Here is a 23,636-nt window from a genome sequence, read left to right as displayed (position 1 = left end):
CACACTTGATTTGCGAACCTGATAAAAATCCCTCCATTAGGAGCATGAAGGGATGGAAGTTTGTCATCCTGTAAAAATGTCTGCTGTTTTGTGGACAAATTTTACTCTGATATTCAAACAAATCTCACGGTATTTTTGGGTCGTTGAACTGTATAAATTGCAATATCCTTATAATATTGACTATTTTGCACGGCAAATTTTGTATATCATGCAAGTTCCATTATCATTTATGAATAGCCTTGTAACTATAGAATGCAGTTTTACCATGGAAACTTTTAACTATTGAAGAGCAGGGAAAAGCAGAATAATTAGAGCTTAACTGTAAAACAAGAATATTCTTTGTTTCACTGACTGGTAAACTATATCAAGAGAATAGCACAAATAGAAGAAGCATTCTAAGCCTGGTAATTTTCATTGTAACTAAAGCTACATGGAACAAAGGCAGTCTAACAAAATTACATTTATTAATTGTCTTTATTGCTTTTATTTCAGTAGCAAAGTTATGGCACCAGCATATACACTAAAGGTATTATACTGTTGTTACTGCAGAATAAATATCTTGCCAATTTATCTGCCAGCAAAAATACAAAAACAAGTACAAAAAATGGGGATCACTGAATTTTTTTCAAGTAAAGCCAGAAAAGCAAGCAAAGAAACAAAAAACCTGCAGTCATCCCAGAAAGCTAATTGCTTGACTATAAAATCATAGTTCAACTCCGCTAAAACAGCTATCCCGTATTTTATTGAAATGTTTATCCTTGTCCCAGAGTTTAACAATGTTTTCCACCAACGGATTTAATACTGACATCCATTCATTTATCAGAGCCATTTCCATTGACTCACTAACTGATTTACTCCCTTGACAGGCCCTCTGTTTCCTATTCATCACAATCATCTTGCCTTGCAATAGACTTAGACCTTTGCCAGCACCCCAGGGCAATCCACTCAGTCTAGTGCAATTACCTGCATGACATTCGGCCTCTTTACTCTTCAGAAGAAGCAAGAGAACAAGAGAAAACTCCCAAGTTTGCCACCAACTTTTTTATTCACTACTTGAAGACACAATAAATCTGCTAGCATAATCAAAATTAAAAATATTCAGAAGAACAGCTAAAAACTAAAGAGTTCAATTACCCTTTATGAAAGGGTTTAATCAGAACAAAGCACAGACCTCTCTAGATTAGTATCTCCAGAACTATCTTGGTGCCACTAAGTTTCCAGAGCACTCATAATGAATCATGTGATAATATGTAAATGTGCCTGAGAGAGACCCATTTCTCAGCTTCTCCCCATCCCATTTTCAAATAAGATCTGTCTTTTCTTTTTTCTGTACCGGAGCCAGCAGAAAAAAAAATTCAGTTCTTGACACTCATTAGTTGTGTTTCCTTTCCTCTTTTAGTTTCTTATCTTCTGTGTCTTCTCAAACATAACTTAATGGTCTATTTAAATCATTATTACATGTTTTTGAGGGATCCTGAACATCCTCTAAGCTTGTGGGACGGAGATTGATTGAAGATAAAGCAAGCTATTAGGTTTGCTACTCAAATGATTTTCACAGGTGAACATTAAAACTAATTGGTCAAGTCCATAATGGATCATGCATGAGTTTAAACTCATTCAATACCTATTTTCTTCTAGAAAATCTGGACCACTACTGTGGCCTGTTTGGTTAGCAGTTTCCCGAGTGAACTGCATGATGCCAACCTTCACATGAGACTGAAAGTGATGGGAGTTTGCAAATAAAACTTCTTATTTTCAATGTTCAGTAACACCAATATTTTTTAATTTACTTTTCAGAAAATACACCTTGATTTAATTATTCTTTCCAGTAAAGACAAAATGAAACAAACCCAGAACAGAACTTCTTACAAAGGTCTAGGTTAAAATTAGAGTTATCAGAAGCAGATGCCCCAAATGCTGCTTAAAAAATCCATTTATTTCTTAAGGAAAAAAAGAGATAAGAAACTTGAGGGGCATTATTTTTCACATTGCAGAGATACATCATAAAGAACTGATCTAAGAAGCCAAGAGCTGTTTCATCATTTGTTCTGTCGTTCTGACATGGGTAATGGGAAGATGACTTGGAAGTTAAGCCACACACTCCTGAATCCAAGTCTTCCAAGTAGGCTTTCATCAGTAAGTTGTAAAGGAAATGGAGATGCGAGTTGCAGGTTAGAAAATAATCCTTGAAATCTCCAGATTTGGTAGCAATTCCTCTGTACTCTAAAAATTAGGAGGAAGACTCAGACTTCCAAGAACTGGTTTAATTGATTAGTCAATTTTAAGTTCTGTAAAAGGTACACTGGAACTGCAAAATGCCTTTCTGTGCTGATACTGACCTTGGTGACCCCAAATGCAGTCAATTTCTACTAGTGAAACTGTTTTCTAATGACCCTATTTGACCTTCAAATTCATCCTACAGCTCAAAGTTCAGTTCCTTCCTTTTGGGATATAATTACAAGTAATCATAAGCCAAACAGTATTTTCAGTAACAGCTGCATCATTCTGCTGTCTTCTCCTGAGTTTCACTTGTGCAATTCCCTGGGACTTCTCAAATGTTTACTGGTCATGAGGAGAGTAACAGAATCCACTACACTGAGTAAAAGATGGGGCTCAAAGAAGTAGCAAGTATTTGTAAGCCATTGCACCAAATAAAATGCACAAGCAATACATTTACTGAGTAAGAAAGCACCGTTTCCCATCCTCCCCAGTACTTCAGTATCAAAATTTATTTTCCTCTCCAAACACTTGCAGCATTTACAAAATTGTGATGCCTGACAGAAACCTTTCCAAACACCAAGAAACTCTTGCTGATAATGGCAAATAGTGACCATTACTCATGAGTGCCTGGCTTTGACTTACACAGCGAAAGTTTAATTTTCACAGTTTGGGAAAGACATACAGTAAGCACCACTAAGAAATATCTCCTTCTTTTAGCCCCTCCAACTCAGTAAGGTGTTCAGATTGGTTTAACACTTGCAGCTGTGAAATCTGAGTGAAATCTCATATTTTATGGAAAAATCCACTCTGAAATTTGGTAAGTAGGTTCTTTTTATCTCAAAGAATCAAAGAAACTGCATAACTTCAGTAGGATCCTAGAGAAGGACCATAAGGAGAGACTAAAATGAAGTACAGATAATGTTATAATTATAGCAGTGGCTTAGCCACAACAGCTGGGTGGAAGCTATCAGGTCCTTAGTAATTAAGTGTAAAAGATAAGAGCAAGTGATCAAAAGAAAAAAAGCAGAGAGTATCTGTTCTTCTGTACATTTCCACAAGATGTAACTCCACTTTTACATGGAACAATCAACATTTCTGGGCCTCTTGAGCATCCACAATTACTTTAAATGAACAGCAAAACACATAGCCAAACAGCCTTACTAAAGACATCATCTGCATTTGTATTTGGCTATACTGGTTAAGCCAGCTTCTGCAGCCTCTCCTGTCCCTTCTGTTTCCTGTGTTGGCACAGCAAATGCAGCACACTGCAAAAGCTGCACAAAGAAAATGAGTCAACAAACCTGCACACCAAAACTTGACAATGATCAAAAATTCCCCCATAAAGCTGGATGAATTTAGAACTAGATTTCAAGCTACCTTCAGGGCATGCAGGTCAAGTGTATACAGTTTGGCCATGACCTCCCTCCAGCTAGTAAGGAATTACAGCTTTAAAATTTTAGTGACTCAGGATACCATCAGTTTCACTGGATCAGCACACCAATGCAGGCACCTCTTCTCAGCTCTAAGTACCACTGGCCAGGTGCAGGGAAGGAGCAGACAGTGGTTGTGCAGAACATGCTGGTGACACCCCACAGCTTTAGGAAGAAGAGAGTGGAAGTTCAGGAGGGCCAAATCACGAAGCCAGTGTAACACAAAGCACAAGAGCCATGGGCACCACACTGGTACCACCACTGTCTCCATGACACACACACAGCACCACTGGGGTGCTGTGTGTGTGTCATGGTTCAATCCCCACCAGCAACAGAGTACCACACTGCTGCTCACTCACCCTGACCCCACCAGGTTGGATGGGGAGGAGAATTGTAGCCAGAAGGTTAGAGAAACCAAGTTTTCTCCCAAACTTGTTGACAGAAATAGCTATTTACACAGACAGCTGCCCTTTTGTAGTGCAATTATGATCAAAACACACAGTAGAACCACAGGAGAAGCAAATCCTAAGTGATCACTATTGGTGTTGTACACATGTTATTCTAAAACCTAGACTTCAGCAAGCATTCAGGTAACAGATGATTTTGAACTAGAGAATGGACACCTGGTTCATTCTCATTTGGAGCTGAAAATTTTGAATTTCCAAAAGGAGCACCTCAGCACAGTACACTGTGGAGTCCTGTTCTGATCTGGCATGTCTCAGAAGTCTAATGTGCTTCTCACATACCAAGTGCTCCCTCCACCACTTTCCATCACTCCCACTGAAAATTACGTATCCTTGCAGTTTAGGAATGGCATTGTTCATAGCACAGAAGAATAGAGAAATTTAAAGATTCCTCTCCTGTTCCCATTAGATACTTAATCTGTTCTCAGCAGCACAACAGAAACCCTGACTCAATGGAAATCATTAATTTATACTTTCTACTGCCTGCGTTACAGAGTTCAGAACAGATGTGAGGTGTAGCTAAAGAAGATTTTCAGACAAAATTAGTGTCAGGTTTTTTTACATTTGTGTTACGCAAAATTGTTTTAGAACTGCAACAGAAAGGGCTGGGTATCTTTTGTCCATTATTTAAAGAAATTCATTATACATGTGTATTTTCCATTCTTTACACACTTATGGAAATAATTTCAGAATCGAGTCAAGAAAGGAATGTTTAAAGGATCTGTACTTTTATCTGTGTCATTAATGGATTGCCTGAAGATATTTAAAAAGCATTCATTACTTCCATATGGCATTTAACCTACAGCAGAAGAAAAAGGCTGCTTTTAAATAAAGCTGCACAAGTAACACCAAAGGAAGTAACCTACAGCATGTAAACATGAATGTAACACAGCAAAATCCCAGGAAGAGATGGCTTAAAGGAATATGATATTTTTATTATACAGAGCACAACTCCACTACATGGTCTAGCATTACCAGCCCAAAACAACGAGTAGTTTATGGCTGATAACCATTTTTTAGTCCTTACATACATCCTATGTCTATCTAGTGCATATAGAGGGAAACAAGCTTCAGTTGTTTTTCTTATCCTTAAACTTTGGAAAGAACTATCTGGTTTTAAAAACTGCATACTCTTAATGTTGCTGACAGGGTAAAAAGACTTTCTCAGTTCTTAATACTATACAACATCACAAATTTAACAGATTTTTGGTGCTTAGGGTCTTGTCACTGTTCTCATGTGTGCCGAGGTTGAAAGCTGGAGTTCTCCTGGAAAACATGCCTGGCAAACTCTCACATCAGGACTTGCAGTTTAACAGAGGAATACACTGAATATCATAAGGATCATTTCTGTTAATGCTTTGCACTGCAAAATGCACATTTTTCTATGCACCTGAAAGTTTGTTTGTTGTCTCAAATTTCTATGAATCTGATACTAACATTATGGTGGGGGGAAAAACCCCAAACCAAACAATATCTGATTTTTAAAATTCAAAGCTTTCAAAAAACACCTACTTTACATAGAGGCAGATAATCCAAAACAGATACTAGAATATTTAATCAAGCACAAAGGAGTTTACTGTTTCAGATAGCTAATACTAGTGGGTCTCTTCACATTCTTTATGACCAGATTCTTTTCCACGTTGCCTCCCTGAGCACAAGAACCAGCTTGAACCTCTCTGCCTGAGGGTTCTGTTCAAAGCTCAATCAGCTCCACAGGAATGTCTTGTAACTCCTAGATTACTAGCTACTTAATCCCAATATCTATTCTGAACACTTTCAATAATGCATATAATTTTTTTCCTTGATGCGTAAAAAAATGCTTCAAAAATGCTGAAGTTCATTGTGCAAAGCCAAAGAAAACAATCTGTCTAGACAACAAAAGATATCATTAAGAATGAAAGCAAAGGTTAATGACCAGAATGGTACTTAATTTGAGCATAAATGAATAGCTTCTCCATTATAAACAAAATACCCTGCATTCTCCCTGGATCCTTCTCTTTTTCCCTGGAGGAGAGAAGCAGTTCAAATCTGAAGTCATAACTCCTTATAAAGCAAACGGTGAAAATCACAAATCATGCAAATAAATGAAGAAAACAAATAAAGGAGGTCATCATCAGATTTATAAAGAACAGACATAAAGACAACCTACTTATTGGGAACAGCAGCATAAACTTTAAGCAAATAATCTTTGTTGGATGGATGCAGAAGCCAGGGAATGACTCCAAGGGCTCATACTGAAAGCAACTATTCAGCAGGTGCTCATAGAATCATAGAATGGTTTGGGCTGGAAGGGACCTTAAAGATCATCTAGTTCAAACCTCCCCCCAACATGCACAAGGATACCTTTCACTAGACCAGGTTATTCCAAGTCCCTCTCAGCCTGGCCTTGAACACTTCCATCCACAACCTGTTCCAGTGTCTCATCAAACTCACAGTAAAGAATTTCTTCCTTATACCTACCAATGATCTCTCAGTTTGAAGCCATTACCCCTTGCCCTATCACTACATATCCTTCTAAAAAGTTCCTTTCCAGCTCTCTCCGAGGATCCCTTTAGGTACTGGAAGGCTTCTACAAGGTCTTCCTGGAGCCTTGTCTTTTCCAGGCTGAACAACCCCAATTCTCTCAGCCTGTCTTTGTATGAGAGATGTTTCAGCCCTCTGATCATCTTCATGGCCTTTCTCTGGACTCATTCCAACAGGTCCATGTCCTTCTCAGAGCTGAACAAAGTATACTCAAGGTGATATCCCATGGGTCTTCCTATAAAAATGGGGCTATGTTTCCCTTGTGTTCACTCCTAAACTTAGTGAGAGTTTAATTTTATCACAGATTTTTAAACTTCTTTTAAAAAAACCCATTCACAATTTGCATTGCTGTGATATCCAACCCTTTGAATACATTAAATCAACTCAATGGAAAAAAACAGAGGAATATCAAAGCTGCTGCAAATGCCAAACTTCTGTCTGGAACGCACATTGGCACTCAGTAAATATGGATATGTACCCCAGATTTATAGATTTTGTGCACTAAGTCCAACATCAGACTTGCAGAATTTCTGTGTGGGAAAAGAAGATACCTGAATGCACAAATGTCCTAGTGTTGATGGCGATGCACACCAACATTTTCCTTTTTTCAATGTAAAAGTGCATGTGCGCTTTTCTTTCAATTAATTATCTACCATGAAGCAATGGGCTTGTAGTCAAAGTAATCACATTCTCAATACAAAATGAAAGAAAAAAATCTTCTTTCTTCATTCAGACCAAATGCAAATCCACACCAACTCCATGGAAAACTGAGCTGGGCTCAGCACATGTGGGACTGTGAAGCCTAAATGCACTATGCTATGCTTGCTACCCCCTCTGGACCCAGTGCAGCCCAATCACATATGTGCAGTCACTCGGGATGAAGTTTCCATCCCCAGCAACTGGCCCTTAAGTATTCTTGCCTTGCACTGATGAAAAATAACCTGAACCTTGAAAGCTTTTTTGAGCCTTACAAATTTCCCCATGCTCACAGCACAGCCTTGTGTACAGTAACTGCAGCCCCACTGAAGCAACAGAATTTAAGGAAGAACAACCACACAGAAAACCCATCAAGCTATCATTTAACTAGAATCGCTCCATGTGCAGTAAGCTAAGTATTTGGCCAAACTTACACCTTTCTCCTGTGTCATTCTACCAGCAGAAATGGTTTTAATGACAATGGTTTTAATTTGCTTTGTCCAAACAGAATGTGAATGCAGATGTTACAATTTTTATTTGGGGTAAAAAAAAAATCATTTGACTGTGAATTTGAGAATAATCTAGATGTAGATTATATCTCTGGCATGTTAAATAGTGCATTAGGAACAGTTAATATCTTGACAGTAATTTTTGTGTGGAAAACTAAAGGCTTTCTCATTTTGAAGTAAAAAATTAAGTTATGTTTTTCAAAGTTTCTTGTCTAAAAATCATTTCGTACTACAAAGAAAGAATCCTCTGTTTACAAAACAGAAACAACTGTAGCAACAGAAGGAGAGGGGAATCCTTACAGAACCAGTACATAAATAAGGGCTACTGATAAAATAGGTTCTACTTCTTCACTTTAATAGCTGAGGGTTTTTGAATTTCAGCCAAGATTAAGCCTCTCCTAGTCCTCTAGACAGTATGCCAAACCAGGTCTAGGCATCCTGTGTGACACTACCAACATTTAACTTGACAATTTAAGTAGATGGAAGAAAGCTCTGTATCTCAGCTCAGCATTCTAGACTCTTCTCTACTATTCTTCCTTCTGAAACAAAATACTTCATTTTCCCAGAGCTCACCATGGCTTTCTGCTATCTGATTTTGCAATCTTGTCCGTTCTGCCCTCCTGTCCTACCCAATGCAAGGAACTACTTCACAAAAAAAAATGGACCCGAAATGAGGCTTATTTGATAAGCATTCAGCCAGACTCACTTCCAGAAGCTTACTGCAATCTGGTGACTTATTCAGGATCTGAGTCCTGCAGCCCAGCCATGACCACAGTGCCTATAACAGGCAAGGGAACAGTAAATGCCTCCCAGCTCTTACCTGACCACGGTTGTGAAGACTTAAATCGAGACCACATGTAAATTCAGTGTGATGCTCAACTGTCTCCAGCAAAGGATTAGGCTTGGAAAAGTCCCAGAATCTATAGATAGAATAAAGGAGGGAGAGAGAAAGGGAAAAAAAATCAAACAAACCACAATTAAAGTAATTGAAAGGCCATTTCAAAAATATAATGCAAGATATTGACAAATCTGTCGCTGTCAGGGTATTTAAAAAAGCAAACTCATCCACTTAAGAAACATAACAAATCATACTCCTGGTAAAGCCATCTGCTGATTTGCATAAATTAAACCCCACTGGGCAAAGCCATCTTTGTGTCCTGTTGCAGAAACTGAGATCAAAATTTGGCACCAAGGAGCAGTCATTGGGACATCATTAAAAGAGAAGAAAAAATGTAGGCTAGAATATTCTTGTTATATTTCTTGATGGCTGGGGAATTTTATCCCTGAAAGATATTAGCACAATTTGTGATTTTTCTCAGTTTTTGGCATCATTAACTATGGGGTCTTTATTTATATAAAAATTACACAATCATTTAGAGATCTCAGTCATGCACATTGTCAAATTTGAGACTGTGTTCCTGCAAAACAGAATTTAGTTTTATAATTTAGTAACAAATTTGTGCTATGCTGCCTTACACAGTTAATTCCACTAGTTCATACTTTTAAAGTGAGTTTTTCTTTCGAGTCTTGGTTATTTAAAAAATACCTAGAAAATAATTCTGAGGTCTTCTACTTCTCCCAGCTACTGTCCCAATAGATGCAGTGTCTATCAATGCAACTAACAGGAAGTATGAGAGATGTAAGAGTAGATGGGATTAAAACAGAGGTAAAAGGCACCTCAGCCATGAAAAAAAGGATTCAGACACAGAACTTTCAGATCATAACACACTGACAAAAACCTGTATGCCAGCACAGAACAAAGATTTATTCTCTTTCTTGTGTTGTATATACCACTGAGAAAAGTCCACAGACTGCACAGCACGGCACATTTTGTGGGCTGTCAGCTGTAATCAAATTTTTTACAGCCCACATTTTCACACAGGGGTCAATTATATGCTTTACTACTTCTGTAACAATCATAAAGGTCTCTTTGCCTTGTCTTTATTGGGAAAAGTGATAATACTTAACAAGAACAGCTCATTATCAGACCAACTGCAGTGGAAGTACTGTAAGTTCAAACCAATTCAGGGAAAATAGCAAACACTGGAGCCAGCAGGGTCAGTTTGTTTAATATGTAGATGTTATCTCCTTCATAAACAAGGAGAGTGGTATCAGCACAATGGCTATGCCATAGCAACAACCCTCTTAATTTTTTCCTAGTACCTGAGATCTAAAATAAACAACTTATTTTGCAGGAGAGAGGAGCAAAAGACCATTTCAGCATTTTCATCCTCCCACATTTGTTCAAAAGAAGGCAAGGAAACAAATATTTTTGTTACTAAGTAATAGTGTTAGTTCTTAGTAATAGTGTTAGCCTCCACGTGAGCTCTCGAATATTAAATTCTTGAAAGATAAATGCTCAAAACTGAAAAAGATTAAAGGAGATAACTTCAGATCTACATGAATAAAGAACCTAAAAAGACCTTTTGATCAATTTAAAAAATAGCAGGACAATATAGTGCTTGTTATATGGAGTCATGTTGTAAAGAAGCAGTTTAGAGATTAAGAATACTGCAACTTAGTTCAAGTTCAACAGACTGACTAAAAGCTTTGATACATTTTTAAATATATAAATAATTACTAGTGAAAGCTCAAAAAAATGTTCATTGTCAGGACTGATAACCATTGATGACAAATTAATGACGTTTCTCATAACAATTTTGCACTTCAAAGTGAGAAACACTGGTCTATTGCACAGCTTTCAAAACCACCATGGTGACAGCAATGCTTTGCTCAGAGTCGACTTCCACCACATTCTGCAGACTGAGAGGGCAATGCAATTTTTCTAAGACACTGTTTACCACAGCAGGAAGGCTGTACAGAGAACTGAAGATGCACTCACAGCACCAGTAGGTGGGCTTGCATAATTTCAGTTGTAAGTGTATCTACAGAGTTAGCAGCATTAACTTAAAACACAGGCCAGACAACCACAGAGGCTTTTAGGGTCCCTTACAGGTTTGTACAGCCTGTACAATCACAGGTGTGTCACTTAAATCGTTATTTTTACCTATGTTATGTATGAAGCCACCACTTCAGTCACATCTGCACAGATCACAAAACCCCAGAACCTGTATGAGTGCATCTTCTTAAACTTTTTAAGGTTGGAATTGTTAAAAATATAACTTCTCCCTCATTTCTCTACAGTTTCTTTGTTTTACATGTACCTGGCATGCAGTTAATCGGCTGCACATATATTGCATGTGCAGAATAAGTGGACTGCTTATTCTGAACAAGACATTATGAGAAGAGAAAAAGCCTGTCAAGTTATGGATTTTATAATTTGTACCACCCACAGCAGTGTCACAAAGACCCGAGCTCCCTGACCAATTCACTTTTGCCAACCCAAATATAGTCTGTCCTGCATTTCTTCTACCTTGTCCTCACCCCCACCCTACCCTTACCAAGTGTCCCTGCACCTTCACTACTGGCTGGGAAAAAAGAGGTAGGGAGTATCATTCCAGGTCCAGTGTCTTTACAATGCCTGTGCTGTGGCACCCTGGTGCTGCACGGTGAGGAGCTAGCAGATCAGTAGGAAGGTTACTTGTGGTGAATTCATGCTACGTCTCTCACCTTCCTTAAGGCAGTACTTGGGGTTCCCCTCTCTTGCATGCTCAGGAGTTTCCATTAAATTTGTGAAAACTTAAAGCTTTGTAAATTCAGACTACAAGTTTCCTGTTAAATCTAGTTAAGTTTTCAAAAGGTTCAAAAGCTACTCCAGGAAATGATTCTATGAAAATGCACAGATGGAAACACAAAGAACAACTCATCAAGTCTACATCCTCCTGGGTAAGAAAAAAATATTATGATAAATATTCATGAAAGCTTTACTAATGTTCTTAGGCTACATTATGTCTTCATACATAATATTTTTAGGTGGGTGTGAAGCAGATGTTTAGAGGGTGCTTTCCATACAAGCCCACTCAACAACTAATGCTAGCATTCACACACAACCACACCAGACACAAGTCACAGTAGCATGTGGATGTATAAAGCCAAGAACCTTTCAAGGGCAAGACAGAACTCAGTGCCAGCTTACTACAGGTGTATCACACAATTCATCCCCCTGCTCCTGTTATCTAATTCCTGCTCTGACTTGTAAAAGTTCTTCCTGCAAACTAGAAAAACTGTCAGAGGAGAGCTTAGTGTCAAGCTACTTTTGGATACAGGCTGATCAGGGCAATGATGTTACTTCAGGCATTAACTGGGAACATCTAACTATTTACACACTAATATTCTAAAGAGATTATTTCATTATAGTTCCAGTGAAGTATCAACATTATGAAGCAATTTGGGTACAGAAGGACATTTTCCATTTGAGGAAAATAAGAAAAAAAAGAGCAAATGAGCAAACACCCACTTTTTTCACCTTGAACGAACATACCAGAAAAAGAATACAAGGATAGTAAGGATACCTAGATGAAATGAAACACAGTTTATTTTATGATCAGCCTTATTCTTTAAGATTTATTTGTGATCTGAGTTACTAAACTTGACATAGTGATGGAGAGCTGGAGATAGTGGTTTACCTTACAGTGTGTTGCAGAGATGATGTCCAATATAAAAAGTACAACTTTTAACAAAAATTGCCTTTCTGCCTTAGGGATAAGCTTCTGTGAATATGATCAAAGCTCTGGCCTGATACCAGCTTAATGAAGCTCTATAATTTATCAGCTCTTCTGTTTAGATTTTGGTGAGCACTGTCTGTGACTAATGCACCAAGATTTCTTCTTTATATGGAAGAGTCCAAAAATACAAAATGGTGATTCCAGTAAAAGATGACACTGGTGTTATTCCAAACTTAATTTTGACAGCGATAGCATTTAAGAATATGCATGCAGACCTAAAGTAGTTCTGGAAACATTACAGTACTTTGTGTATTTCCTGGCATTTTAATGATTCATTTGTGTTCAATCTGCTCTTTAATTAGCCTACATTTTTTTCTGAGCTCTTCCAAAGAGTAAGGAAATGGTACAGAAAACATTTGTCTAAATGAAGCATTTACTGGACAGGGATTATAAATCATTATACCAAGGTATGTAAAAACTCAAGTTCAAATCAACATCCTCATCCTCTTTTTCTCAGCTCCCAGTACCAAGTTGTGAACTAGGTTTCTTCTCAGTAGCTTGACTACAGTGCTTACATTCCATGATTATACTATTTGCAAAGTTAACAAAGCTAAGCATTGTTAACTTTGTTTTCAACCTATTTTTTTCTTTTAGATAACCAGTCGTGATTATGTGCCAAACTAGCTGTATGACCTGAAATAAATAAAACCTCTGCTTTTTACATGGTAGTTTGATAATCTGAACTAATACTTGCAGCTGTTTAGTTAAACTATAAAGCTTCAGTAACTTTTAAGTTTACATAACTCTGACAGTAAAGGATTGCTCCAACACTATGCTGTATCTGTTATCTACTATAAACTAATGCTTTCAGGTAATTCTGAGCTTCAAACAGACACACCAAAGAATAGAAATGAACAATATCATAAAGTGCTATTAAAATAACACTGCAATGAATCTGTTTTTAAGGGGCTGCCATACCATGCTGTTCTAGGAAACAAAATTCAGCAACCCCCCACCAAATGGGGCTAAAATGTCACAGGCCTTGAGTAGATTCAACAAGATCCATAATTAAGTCCATGTACTAGAATCCCTACTTCTCTTCCACCTTTTATACACTGATCAAGGATTTTTATTCTTAAATTAAAACGTATGCGTATGTGTGCATATATTCACATCCATGTGTGTGTGGGGTACATGGATGTGCACATATGACAGGATGTGTGCATGTATGTACCTGTGGAGTCTATGGTGCATCTAGTAAAATGAGCCTATGTGGTAGAGGTACAATATAGCCTTTAAAAGAGATGTTCCCAAATTCTTACGGCAACAATTTTCCTCCATTATACAGAATATTCTGCTTGTGACACCTTTTCCAAAGACTTTCACTTAGTCTTCTCTGTCGTTTGTTCACTCATACCAAATCCAACAGTTTTACTAAACTGTTAAAAATCTTTATTTGATCTCTTCGAGTATGCTGTCTCCCCTTAGTAATGACAAGTAAATCTTGGAACAGAAAAATTATGCCTAGAGGGAATTTTGTGAAAAGGTCCCCAGGCTCTACATTTATAGACATGATGCTTTGTGAGCTAGTAGCTCTCTCTGCCTTTTCTGACAATTTCCACATAGGAAAATGTCAGAGATGAAATTGCACTACATTTCAGTACTGCATGAAGCACATTAGCACCAAACCTGAAGGATATATAACTGGTGTCAAAAAGGGGAAGAGCATGACAGCACAATCAAGTCACTTCAATGCTCAATGGGTTAACTTCATGATGCAACTTTATATGATGCTATAGCAGAAGACTGGATAGATTTATGATTTGGCAACACATAGAGGCACTGAGAATTAGCAACAGAACCCTTTGGCAGCAGAACCTCTCTAGGTCTGCTGTCAGACCAATCAGGACACAGCCAGAAGTGACATTACTTGAGATGATGTGGACAAGTGGGATAACTTTGCAGTCCTTTATGAGGACATATGAGGACTATGCAAGAGGGCCTCTCCCATTTCTTAATGTACTGCCTATTACATTCAGTCCATGTTAGAAAATTAAAATGTATATCAAGCAATTTGGTTGAGGTATTCAGGAATATTTCATAGTGCATTGACTTGTGATACCATGTATCTTAGAGAAATCCCAGTATCAAATCAAACTTATTTAGGACCTTAAATCAGCTTTAAAACAACAGTACTACGAGATCCTCAGCAGTATCAGATATACTGAGCAACCAGGGGAACTTGCAGAAGTGCTGTCTAAATTCAGCATACCCATTATGGAACACTACTAAAGCTTCCTCAGATACTGGTAGGACAAAAACATTGTTCATAAAAAGCCTAAATAAAAATGTGCCACAGAAACATATGAACTCACCTAACTAATTTAATTTAGGGGGGTATTACCTTCTTATCAGACATTATCCCAGCTGGATGCAACTATGCTCAGCAGAGTGATGTGAAAAGGATTGCAGAAAGCATCTGACAGAGCAGATATTGCTCAGCAGAGTGACTGAGCTGGGCTTTAAGTGACAAACCCATGTGTTTTCAACATAGCTTATGAAGCATCTGACAGCAACATTAACTGCTCTCCAATATATCCACTCTGGAACTGTTTTCTATTGCAAGCCATATTAAAATACATCACTTTTCTGTTTTTATCCAGTTAGAGAAAATACTGTACCTTACAGTAAAATCATAGGAGCAAGAGGCCAATATAGTTGCATGGAATGGTGAAAACTGCAAAAAAACAAAACAATTTTTAAAGTTAAAACATTGTGAACACATACAGGCTTACTGTAAGCAGCAAGTTATCAAAGTTTAACTACTTAAATGGTTTTGGTTCATATCACATCATGCTGCAACAAAACAGACTACATCAATGTATTTCTCCCCCATGCTTCTAATTACAAAGAATCACAGAATTAATAATCACAAGGACTGCTCTGTGGGATCCTGTTTTGCTTAGATTTCATTACAGCAGTACCAAATAACTCTGCTGTAAAGTTAAGAAGTTCTGGAACAGTCATATAAACTGTCATTAAGTTTTGCTTTTGGCTAATAGACTAAGTTTCATCTTGTTATGTAAATCAAGTTTCAAACCAGCTATGTGACCAGTTAATTATTTTCAGAGAGACAAAATCTGTGCCATACTTCAGAGAATATAAGATATATTACCATCATTATTCTATATCCCCACAATTTTGAAATGATTTATACAAATGGGAAAATTGGAGATAAGTGGAAAAACTGAAGGCAATATAACATCACTTCATGATTTCCCCCTCTCCTACACAGCATTTTACAGGATACACTCTTCCATGGACTCTTGCAGACTGGTCTAACAACTGCAGCATAAAAAGGATGCAGTTATGCAAAAATTATTCATCTCAGCTCCAGTTTTTTTGCAACCTTCAGTTTCCAACTATTTTAAAATCTGTACTTCTCAGTAAGAAATACAACAAGCCACTGACATAACTTGAGTTTGAAATGCAGGTCCCCCACATTGTGGTTCACAGTTAAGTCTTCCTGCAAGACTTCTAATATTATTCACAGCAATTACAAAGTCAAAAGTTAAGTCTAGGCTATTGCCACAACCACCCAGCTTGTCAAGAGAGCAGCGTATGTTGATGGCTGCTGAAGTCTGCTGACAGAGCTCTCTTTATTATAGCAGAATTGAGGAATGTGCATGCTGGAACTTGAACCTCTGCAGAGTTCCTGCCATTTTTTTTGAGGGGAAAAAAACCCCAAAACAAAACAGGTTCTGCACCTCAGGAAAATGAATACTAGAGGGGAAGAAGTCTGACGGGCAACAAAAAGCAATGGTACAATTCCATAAGCCCCTTTTGCATATTCTCATAGTTTAAGATAAAGCAAAACCATACTGTCAAAGTTTTATTTAAATCTTAAGTATCCTAGAAACTTACCTAAGCAAACTCTATCAAAATACTTAGCAGAGTGCTACACATGTAAGTTGAAAAAATTTGCATAATTTCTTTCTGCTACAAGAGAAAATTCTGTTCAATTTAGCTGTAAGATAGTACAATTTTAGCATCTGCCTGCTATACAGGCAGAAGACCACCACATCATCCATCCTGATTCCAACATATCCAAATATCTTTTTAGGTAAATTTGGAAACTATAACTGTATTTCAGTGTAAGACATTGAAGCCAGCTAAGAACGTGAGGATCAAATGCACCAACATCAAAATCACCCAAAAAGGACTCCAGATGACCTCAGTGCACTGATAATGCCCTGTACTGCAGTGAAAGACCAAAATAAATCTGCAGGAATCCTGACAGTTTTGTGTTGGGTAGAATTCCTTGCCAGCCTCAGATCTGCTGCCAAGACTTGTGGTTTTCACTTTCTTTTCCACTTCAAACTGTGTGCTCCTGTACCCCTCCTTTGTGTCAAGGCTTGCAATTGTGTGGTTGAGCAACAAATTGAAACAGCTTAATGATCCAGACAGAAACTAGTCACTTCCAGGGACAGGGTTTTCAGTCAGAGCCATCAGCTGAAGCTTTACAATTGCTTGTGTCAGCACAGCACAGGGGAAGGGATATCAGTAGAGGCAGCTGCCTCTATAGAGGCAGCATCCAGGTCTCTCTCTCAACTCACTGTGACTGGTGAGTTACACCACACAAGTGGAGATACTGCACCACCTCGAAGGGCTGGCCCACACTGTCATATCTTATGTGCTCAGGGACCATGGCTGTCTTGAAATGGAAGCAATGAAAGCCTGGTAAGATGGAATAGAAGTCATGTACTCTCAGTGAGCCTCCTTTGTACATGGATGCATCTTCTCCTATGAAAAATATTTTACAGAGCCAGGTTAGAGAATAGCCATGCAGGCATTAAATTAGAAAAAAAGACTCAGCATCAAGCACCAGTGAGGAGAGCAGACCAGGAGTAGCTGGGATAAGTAGAGCAGGGGTTTCTCATGTTGTATGACCATGAAAAGGATTTGTGATACAGAATGACTACCTGAATCACACCCTTTTCTGACAAATTACAGACTAAGCACAGTAACTTCTAAATATGTTAGAAACAAATCAAGGCCATGTGAAGCAAAAAACCAACCAAGGATAACTTCTTCTGCCAGAAAAAGTTTCTTTCCTAGAAAATATTAATAAACATACCTGTTCTAGAAAGGCTTTAAAAGAGTTAGGTACTATCTCCTTTTCCAGGAGACTTAGATATTGATGTATTTGACCCTCACACTCTTTGCTAGTTTCAATATTTCACACTGAAACACAGTTTTAGATTTTGAGCTTACCTAAAAAGATATTTGGATACATATTTTTATACAACATGATAAAAATGTCATTGTGCATTGAAAGCAAATTCTTATTGGTGGGTGTTCTAGCTGTACACAGATCTAGTAAAGTCATCTGTAGCCTTTCAGGCATAAAGTTTCAAAATCCCTTTGAATGCATTAATATTTTCTTTGTATACACAAAAGTATATATTCACAATGTGTTTTGTATCTTGTTTTCTGTGAATACAGGCCCTTTGTGTAGAAAGAGAAAAGCATAATTTAGAAATGAGTAAGGGAACATGTTTTCCCCATCTCAAATTTCCCTCATAATTTAGCTGAAAGTAACCTTCAAACCCTCTCCCAAGCCCTCTAACACCCTGTTGTTTTTTTCCTTAGCTATTAGATAACATAAAATATTAGTGGCTTACAGAAAAATCTGTGTACTAATTCAGTGATGGTCACTGGGAAATAAAACACAACTTACTTTTACTCTTCTGATGGCATAGGTATGACCAAGCAAGACGAACACTGGTTGCCGGATGTTTCTCAAATCCCAGCCTTTTAAGCTACAGTCAACTGCACCGGTCACCAGCAAGTTCTGATGATTTCACAAAACAAAGATATATCATGACAATTTAATTACTAAATTGTAGCAATGTATATGTTGGATACAAAAGTTAGATAAATCAAAAAATACAGATTCATAAATCATAAATGAAGTGACACCCACAGTATGTAAATTAAAGAGCACAGACAAACACAAACTGGTCTTCCACTTTTGACTACTCTGCTCGCTAGAGTTAAGCAAAATCTCTGATCTGCTTGGGCTGACCATCTCTTAGAACAAAGCTCTTCTGGAGATGCAATAGTGAATGAGAGCAACAATGCAACTAGGCATGTTTTCATAAAGAGAAGATGCAATAATGTTGCAGTAAAACCCCCTGCTATTTAATGAGAGTGGTTCAATTAGCAAAACAGTGGGATGAACGGTTTTATACCTCATCATATTTGCACCAGTCACAGCTCAAGACCTCAGCCTGGTGGGCTGGTATCACAAGTTTGACTCCTGGAGTTTTCACATCCCAAATTCTTAAAGTCTGATCACCTGAAACAAAGAGAAATCGATCCAATGTTGTTGCATCAGTTACAAGTTTCAGTTAATCCATTAGTACTTAGCAGACAAGTGTTTCTTAGCTTTCTCATCTACCCCTAAAGACCTACAGCATTTGTATACACCCTTCTTACAAATTCAGTTCCTAACAGTTTGTAAAGATATTGAAAGCTGCATCAGCTGACAGGACAACTAAGCTTTTCAATTTTTAAAATTGGGATTTTAAAGCCCTGAATATTTAGCTTTGTGTCAACAAAAAGAGATTCTCTAGCTCTCTAGCTTCCAGAGAGAGAAAATTAATTAGAATTTATTATTACTATGCTTATGTTCATTCAAGAGACAAGTTTCATCACTAAAAGATGATTAAAACACTCATGATTTCTATATCAATAGAATCAATACTTGTATCAATACTACCTAAATTTAAAAAACACCGGTTTATGCTGCTACTGAAGAAATTATTGATAATTCTGTATAATGATTGTTTTCATGCCCTTTATATACAAGCACTTTGATGGTTTTAGTGCCCTGTTGGTCACTGGCTATAAAGTATACAGCTGGGCACAAGAAAAATCATAGCTCTTTTCAAGAAACTGGCTAGAGATCAAACCCACTCCTAGAGCCACAGCAACACTCCTAGCTGCACGAACCACCAGACTCTGCAGACTTCCCAAAACAAAAATCTCATGAAACATTTGGAAGTTTAAATAAATAAGGCAGAGAGAGCTTAGTTCACTACATGTCACAAGTCCAGCCTTCTGACCACAGAGACCATGAGGAGCTTGCTCTGGTGTTGGCTGGCTCGTCCTCAGCCCTCAGGACCGGGAGAGACACTGCACTCTTGGTGGATAAATTCCCCATCTGTAAGGTGGGAACAACACCCAATTTCTCCCTGTTTTCACTGCCCTCCCCTACTGTCAAGAGGAAGACTGCTGCTCAGTACAGGGATAGCACTCCTGACAATGGCACCCTGCAGGCAGCTGAAGCCTCAAACATCGCTGCAGAGCTTATAAAAACAGGGCAACATATGGAGAGGAAGAAACACGAGCAGCAGGGTTTTGGCAAAAGAACAGGTAGCATGCCCTGGATCCACTCTCCATTAGCCTTGCTAATCTGCTTGCCTGCAGAGGACAGTTCAGTTTAAGTCTTTCTGAGATATTATAATGGACTTCTTATAAAGCTTTTATTTTAATTTCATCAGATAACATAGATTTGAAGGGGAAACACATATTTCACGACAGACAGGATCATTTTCCCCAAGCAATATATAAATTCAGGTGAACTAGAATGAACTGCTACAGAGATGCTACAGTAGCATTATAAGGGCCAAATGCATTTGGAAAAGTAAGTTAATCAGCCAGTATCAATTTTGACACTAAATGTAAAATTGCCTCAATTACTTCTTTTTAAATAGAAAATGCTGATGCATGAGAAAATGAAAAAAATTGTTATTTTTCCATGGTTTTTTGTTGTTGTTGTTGGTTTTGGTGGTTTTTTTTAAATTTGAAAATGCTAGAGTTAGCAGTTATAATTCTGGCTGGCACTATTAGTGAAATGTTTTTAATGGAGTAACACAACATGCAAGTGAACCTTTCTGTGAATAGAAAAGACTGATTTAAAACCAAACAAAAATCCAATTTTTCCATTTAAGTGGAAAAATCAGATTAATAAAAACCCCCCTGATAAACAGTGTAATCCTGACTCAGTGCGCCTTTTAACAAACTTTTTTTAACCTCAAGCTTATTTCCATTCATACATATATATTTACATATAATTTCAACAAAACCTGCAGTAAAAAATTTGCAATTTCCACATTTCAATAAGTACTACAAATACTGAGGATGCACTTCTCTCACAAGATAAAGCAAAAGTAGGATAATAATAATAGAAACTACAAGGAAAGCACACCTAGTACAACCATATCTATTAACAGACACTTCTAGCTGACACACTAAAGTAAGCAACCAGAAAAGTACCCACCATTTCCCCCCTAAAATATTTCTATTTTTGTAAGAAGCAGTTTCTCTATGGCAACAGACTTTTACTGGTCCATTAGATAATTTATTATGATTTCAGAATTGTTTATACATTGTACTGCTTTCTTTCTTTCTAATGAATATTTGTTAAATCTTGGACGAATCAATAAAACTACACAATGTACACTCATCTATTCAAAACTTTTCAATTGATGCTAATCTACAAGTACATCATTCTTATACAGAAGATAAAGATTGCTAATGTGAATGACAATGTCTAATAGTGAAAAGATAAAGTATTTTCAAGATTTAAATTTCATGTAGGCTTAATACTATCTTTTATTTTCACAGATATATTTTACCCAAATTCATAAATCATCATCTCCAAAGTCCTGTGAGAACAACTAGCTAAGCAATCATTTCTAAACAGTGCAGAGGTATAACAGTAACTACAAAAAATAGCTAGGTATTTGGGAGGTTAATAAAACCCCATGAAACCTTAAACACTATCTGAAGGAGAAAAAAATTCTAACTAGGACAGGTACAATGTTTTTCAGGAACCAGCTTCCACTAGACCAGGTTGTTCAAAGCCCCATCCAAACTGGTGTTGAACACTTCCACGGATGAGGCATCCACAGCTTCTCTGGGCAACCTGTTCTGGTGCCTCATCACCCTCCAAGTACAGAATTTCTTCCTAATACTTAACCTAAACCTACCCTCTTTCAGTTTAAAGCATTACCTCTACTTCACTACATTCATTTGTAAAAAGACAAAACCATCACAATTAAAGCAGTGCCACTGAATGATTACAAGTTTACATTACTTGCTACCTTACATGTATTTTTAAATACTGAGCCAGATTAAATTATTTAGCCTGAATTAAACAGAAAATCTGTGGGAAAATAAAAAGCAGAACCCAAATCTCATGACTCTCAAAACCAATCTTTTTATGTGTATTAAAATGATTGTGCTGATTGCTTCTATCACAGATAATTGTTCTGATTTTGGCTGAAATATTTTTCTTCCAAGTAGCTGGTACAGTGCTGTGATTTGGATTTAAGATGAGAATGATGTTGATAACACACTGATGTTTTGGTTGTCACTGAGGAGTGCTTACACTAAGTCAAAGACCTTTCATCTCGTCATGGTGCCCTGCCAGTGTGGGGCTGGCGTTGCACAAGAAGCTGGAAGGGGACACAGCCAGAACAGCTGACCAAAGGGATACCCCATAACACAAGGCATCATGCTTAGCCTACAAAGCTGGGAGAAAATAAAAGGAAGAAAGAGATGTTTGGAGGGATGGCACCTGTCTTCCCAAGTAACCATTATGCATGATGGAACCATGCTTTCCAAGACACGCCAGAACACATGCCTGCCCATGGAAAGCTGTGAATGAATTCCTTGTTTTGCTCTGACATTCACAGCTTTTGCTTCACCTATTAAACTGTCTTTACCCCAACCCATGAGTTTTCCAGCTTTGACCCTTCTGATTCTCCCTTCTCCCACTGTGGGGGAGTGACTGAGTGGCTGTGTGAGGCTGAGCTGTCAATGGGGGTTAAACCAATACAACAGTACAAGAAAACTTAGAACAGGAATAATAAAGCTCATGGAATTCCACACAAAGTGACAGATACAACAGTGACACAAATAACAGCTTCAGTTAAATCATCCAAGAGTACTACTGAATACACAAAATTATCACCATGTAGCACAACTTACCCAGCAAGTACACATAATTACCAGTGGAAACATACTCTCCAACTGGTCAATTCTAGTCGGATACAAAATGCCATCAAGCTAAAAATTACAAGGGTATTAAATTACTTTAGGGAAGAGCCCGACTACTTCTTTTTCTAAAAAGAATAAGAAAAATGAAATGAAATGAAATGAAATGAAATGAAATGAAATGAAATGAATAAAATAATTACTTTTTTAAAAGTTAGTGATATCTTTATTTCAGTGTTGCCCAAGAGGATTATACATAAATTTTGGGACAATTTTTTTTTTCAAAATTGACCAAAGTTAGGATTTATGATTAAGCCATTCTTCAGTAAATAGCAATATCTGTTAGATGCCTACCTGTAACCCAAATGACACAACCCAGATTAATTTACTGTAAAAAACTGTTACTGATTATTTCTTCTGAATACTAAAGTGTTTCATAACATGAATATTTTATATATAATATATAAATATTTTGTATTTTAATACAAAATATTACAACCTGAAAGTGCTTTATATTATAGCATGTGCTACATACAATACTTTACCATAGTTAGCACATAGTATAAACTGAGGGATAAACTCATTTCCTGAGAAACACTTCAGCTTGTGCATTAGGGAATGACTTAGTAAAGCTTATTTGATGCACTGGTTTTGGCCAGGGTAGGTTTAATTTTCTTCACAGTGGCTGGTATGGGGCTATGTTCTGGATTTGTGCTGAGCACAGGGTTAACATCGAGAAGTTTTGTTATTGCTGAGCAGGGCTTACACAGAGCCAAGGCCTTTCCTTCTTTTCATACTGCCCTGCTGATGAGGGGGCTGGGGATGCACGGGATATTGGGAGGAGACACAGCTGGGACAGGTGACCCCAACTGACCAAAGGTATATTCCAGACCTCTGACAGCATTCTCAGTATATAAAGTAGGGGAAGGAAGGAGGAAGTGGGAGGACATTTGGAGAGATGATATTTGTCTTCACGAGTCACCGTCACACATAATGGGGCCCTGCTGTCCTGGAGATGGCTGAACATCTGCCTGCCCATGTCAAGCTGTGAATTAGTCCCTTGTTTTAATTTACTTGTATGCACAGCTTTTGCTTTTTTCCTATTAAAGTGTCTTTATCTCAATCCATGAGTTTTCTCACTTCTATCCTGCCTATTCTCTC

The 23,636-nt window shown here is 37.6% G+C and overlaps 1 protein-coding gene across 1 annotated transcript in view; it reads right to left on the bottom strand.

Annotated features, from left to right (window-relative positions):
* Positions 1-23,636, bottom strand: part of PEX7 (peroxisomal biogenesis factor 7) — a 42,463-nt gene that overhangs the window by 5,310 nt on the left and 13,517 nt on the right. Inside the window, exons 6-9 of the mRNA XM_058801618.1 lie at positions 18,662-18,768; positions 18,148-18,261; positions 15,089-15,144; positions 8,663-8,762 (exon numbers count right to left, since the gene is read on the bottom strand). Of these exons, the coding sequence (XP_058657601.1) occupies positions 8,663-8,762; positions 15,089-15,144; positions 18,148-18,261; positions 18,662-18,768 (377 nt within the window). The remainder of the gene's footprint in view (positions 1-8,662; positions 8,763-15,088; positions 15,145-18,147; positions 18,262-18,661; positions 18,769-23,636) is intronic.

This window comes from Ammospiza caudacuta, chromosome 3 (genome assembly GCF_027887145.1).
Source record: "Ammospiza caudacuta isolate bAmmCau1 chromosome 3, bAmmCau1.pri, whole genome shotgun sequence".
Taxonomy (NCBI): Eukaryota; Metazoa; Chordata; class Aves; order Passeriformes; family Passerellidae; genus Ammospiza; species Ammospiza caudacuta.
The sequence above is the reverse complement of the archived record's forward strand: the minus strand, read 5'-3'. Positions and strand labels throughout refer to the sequence as shown.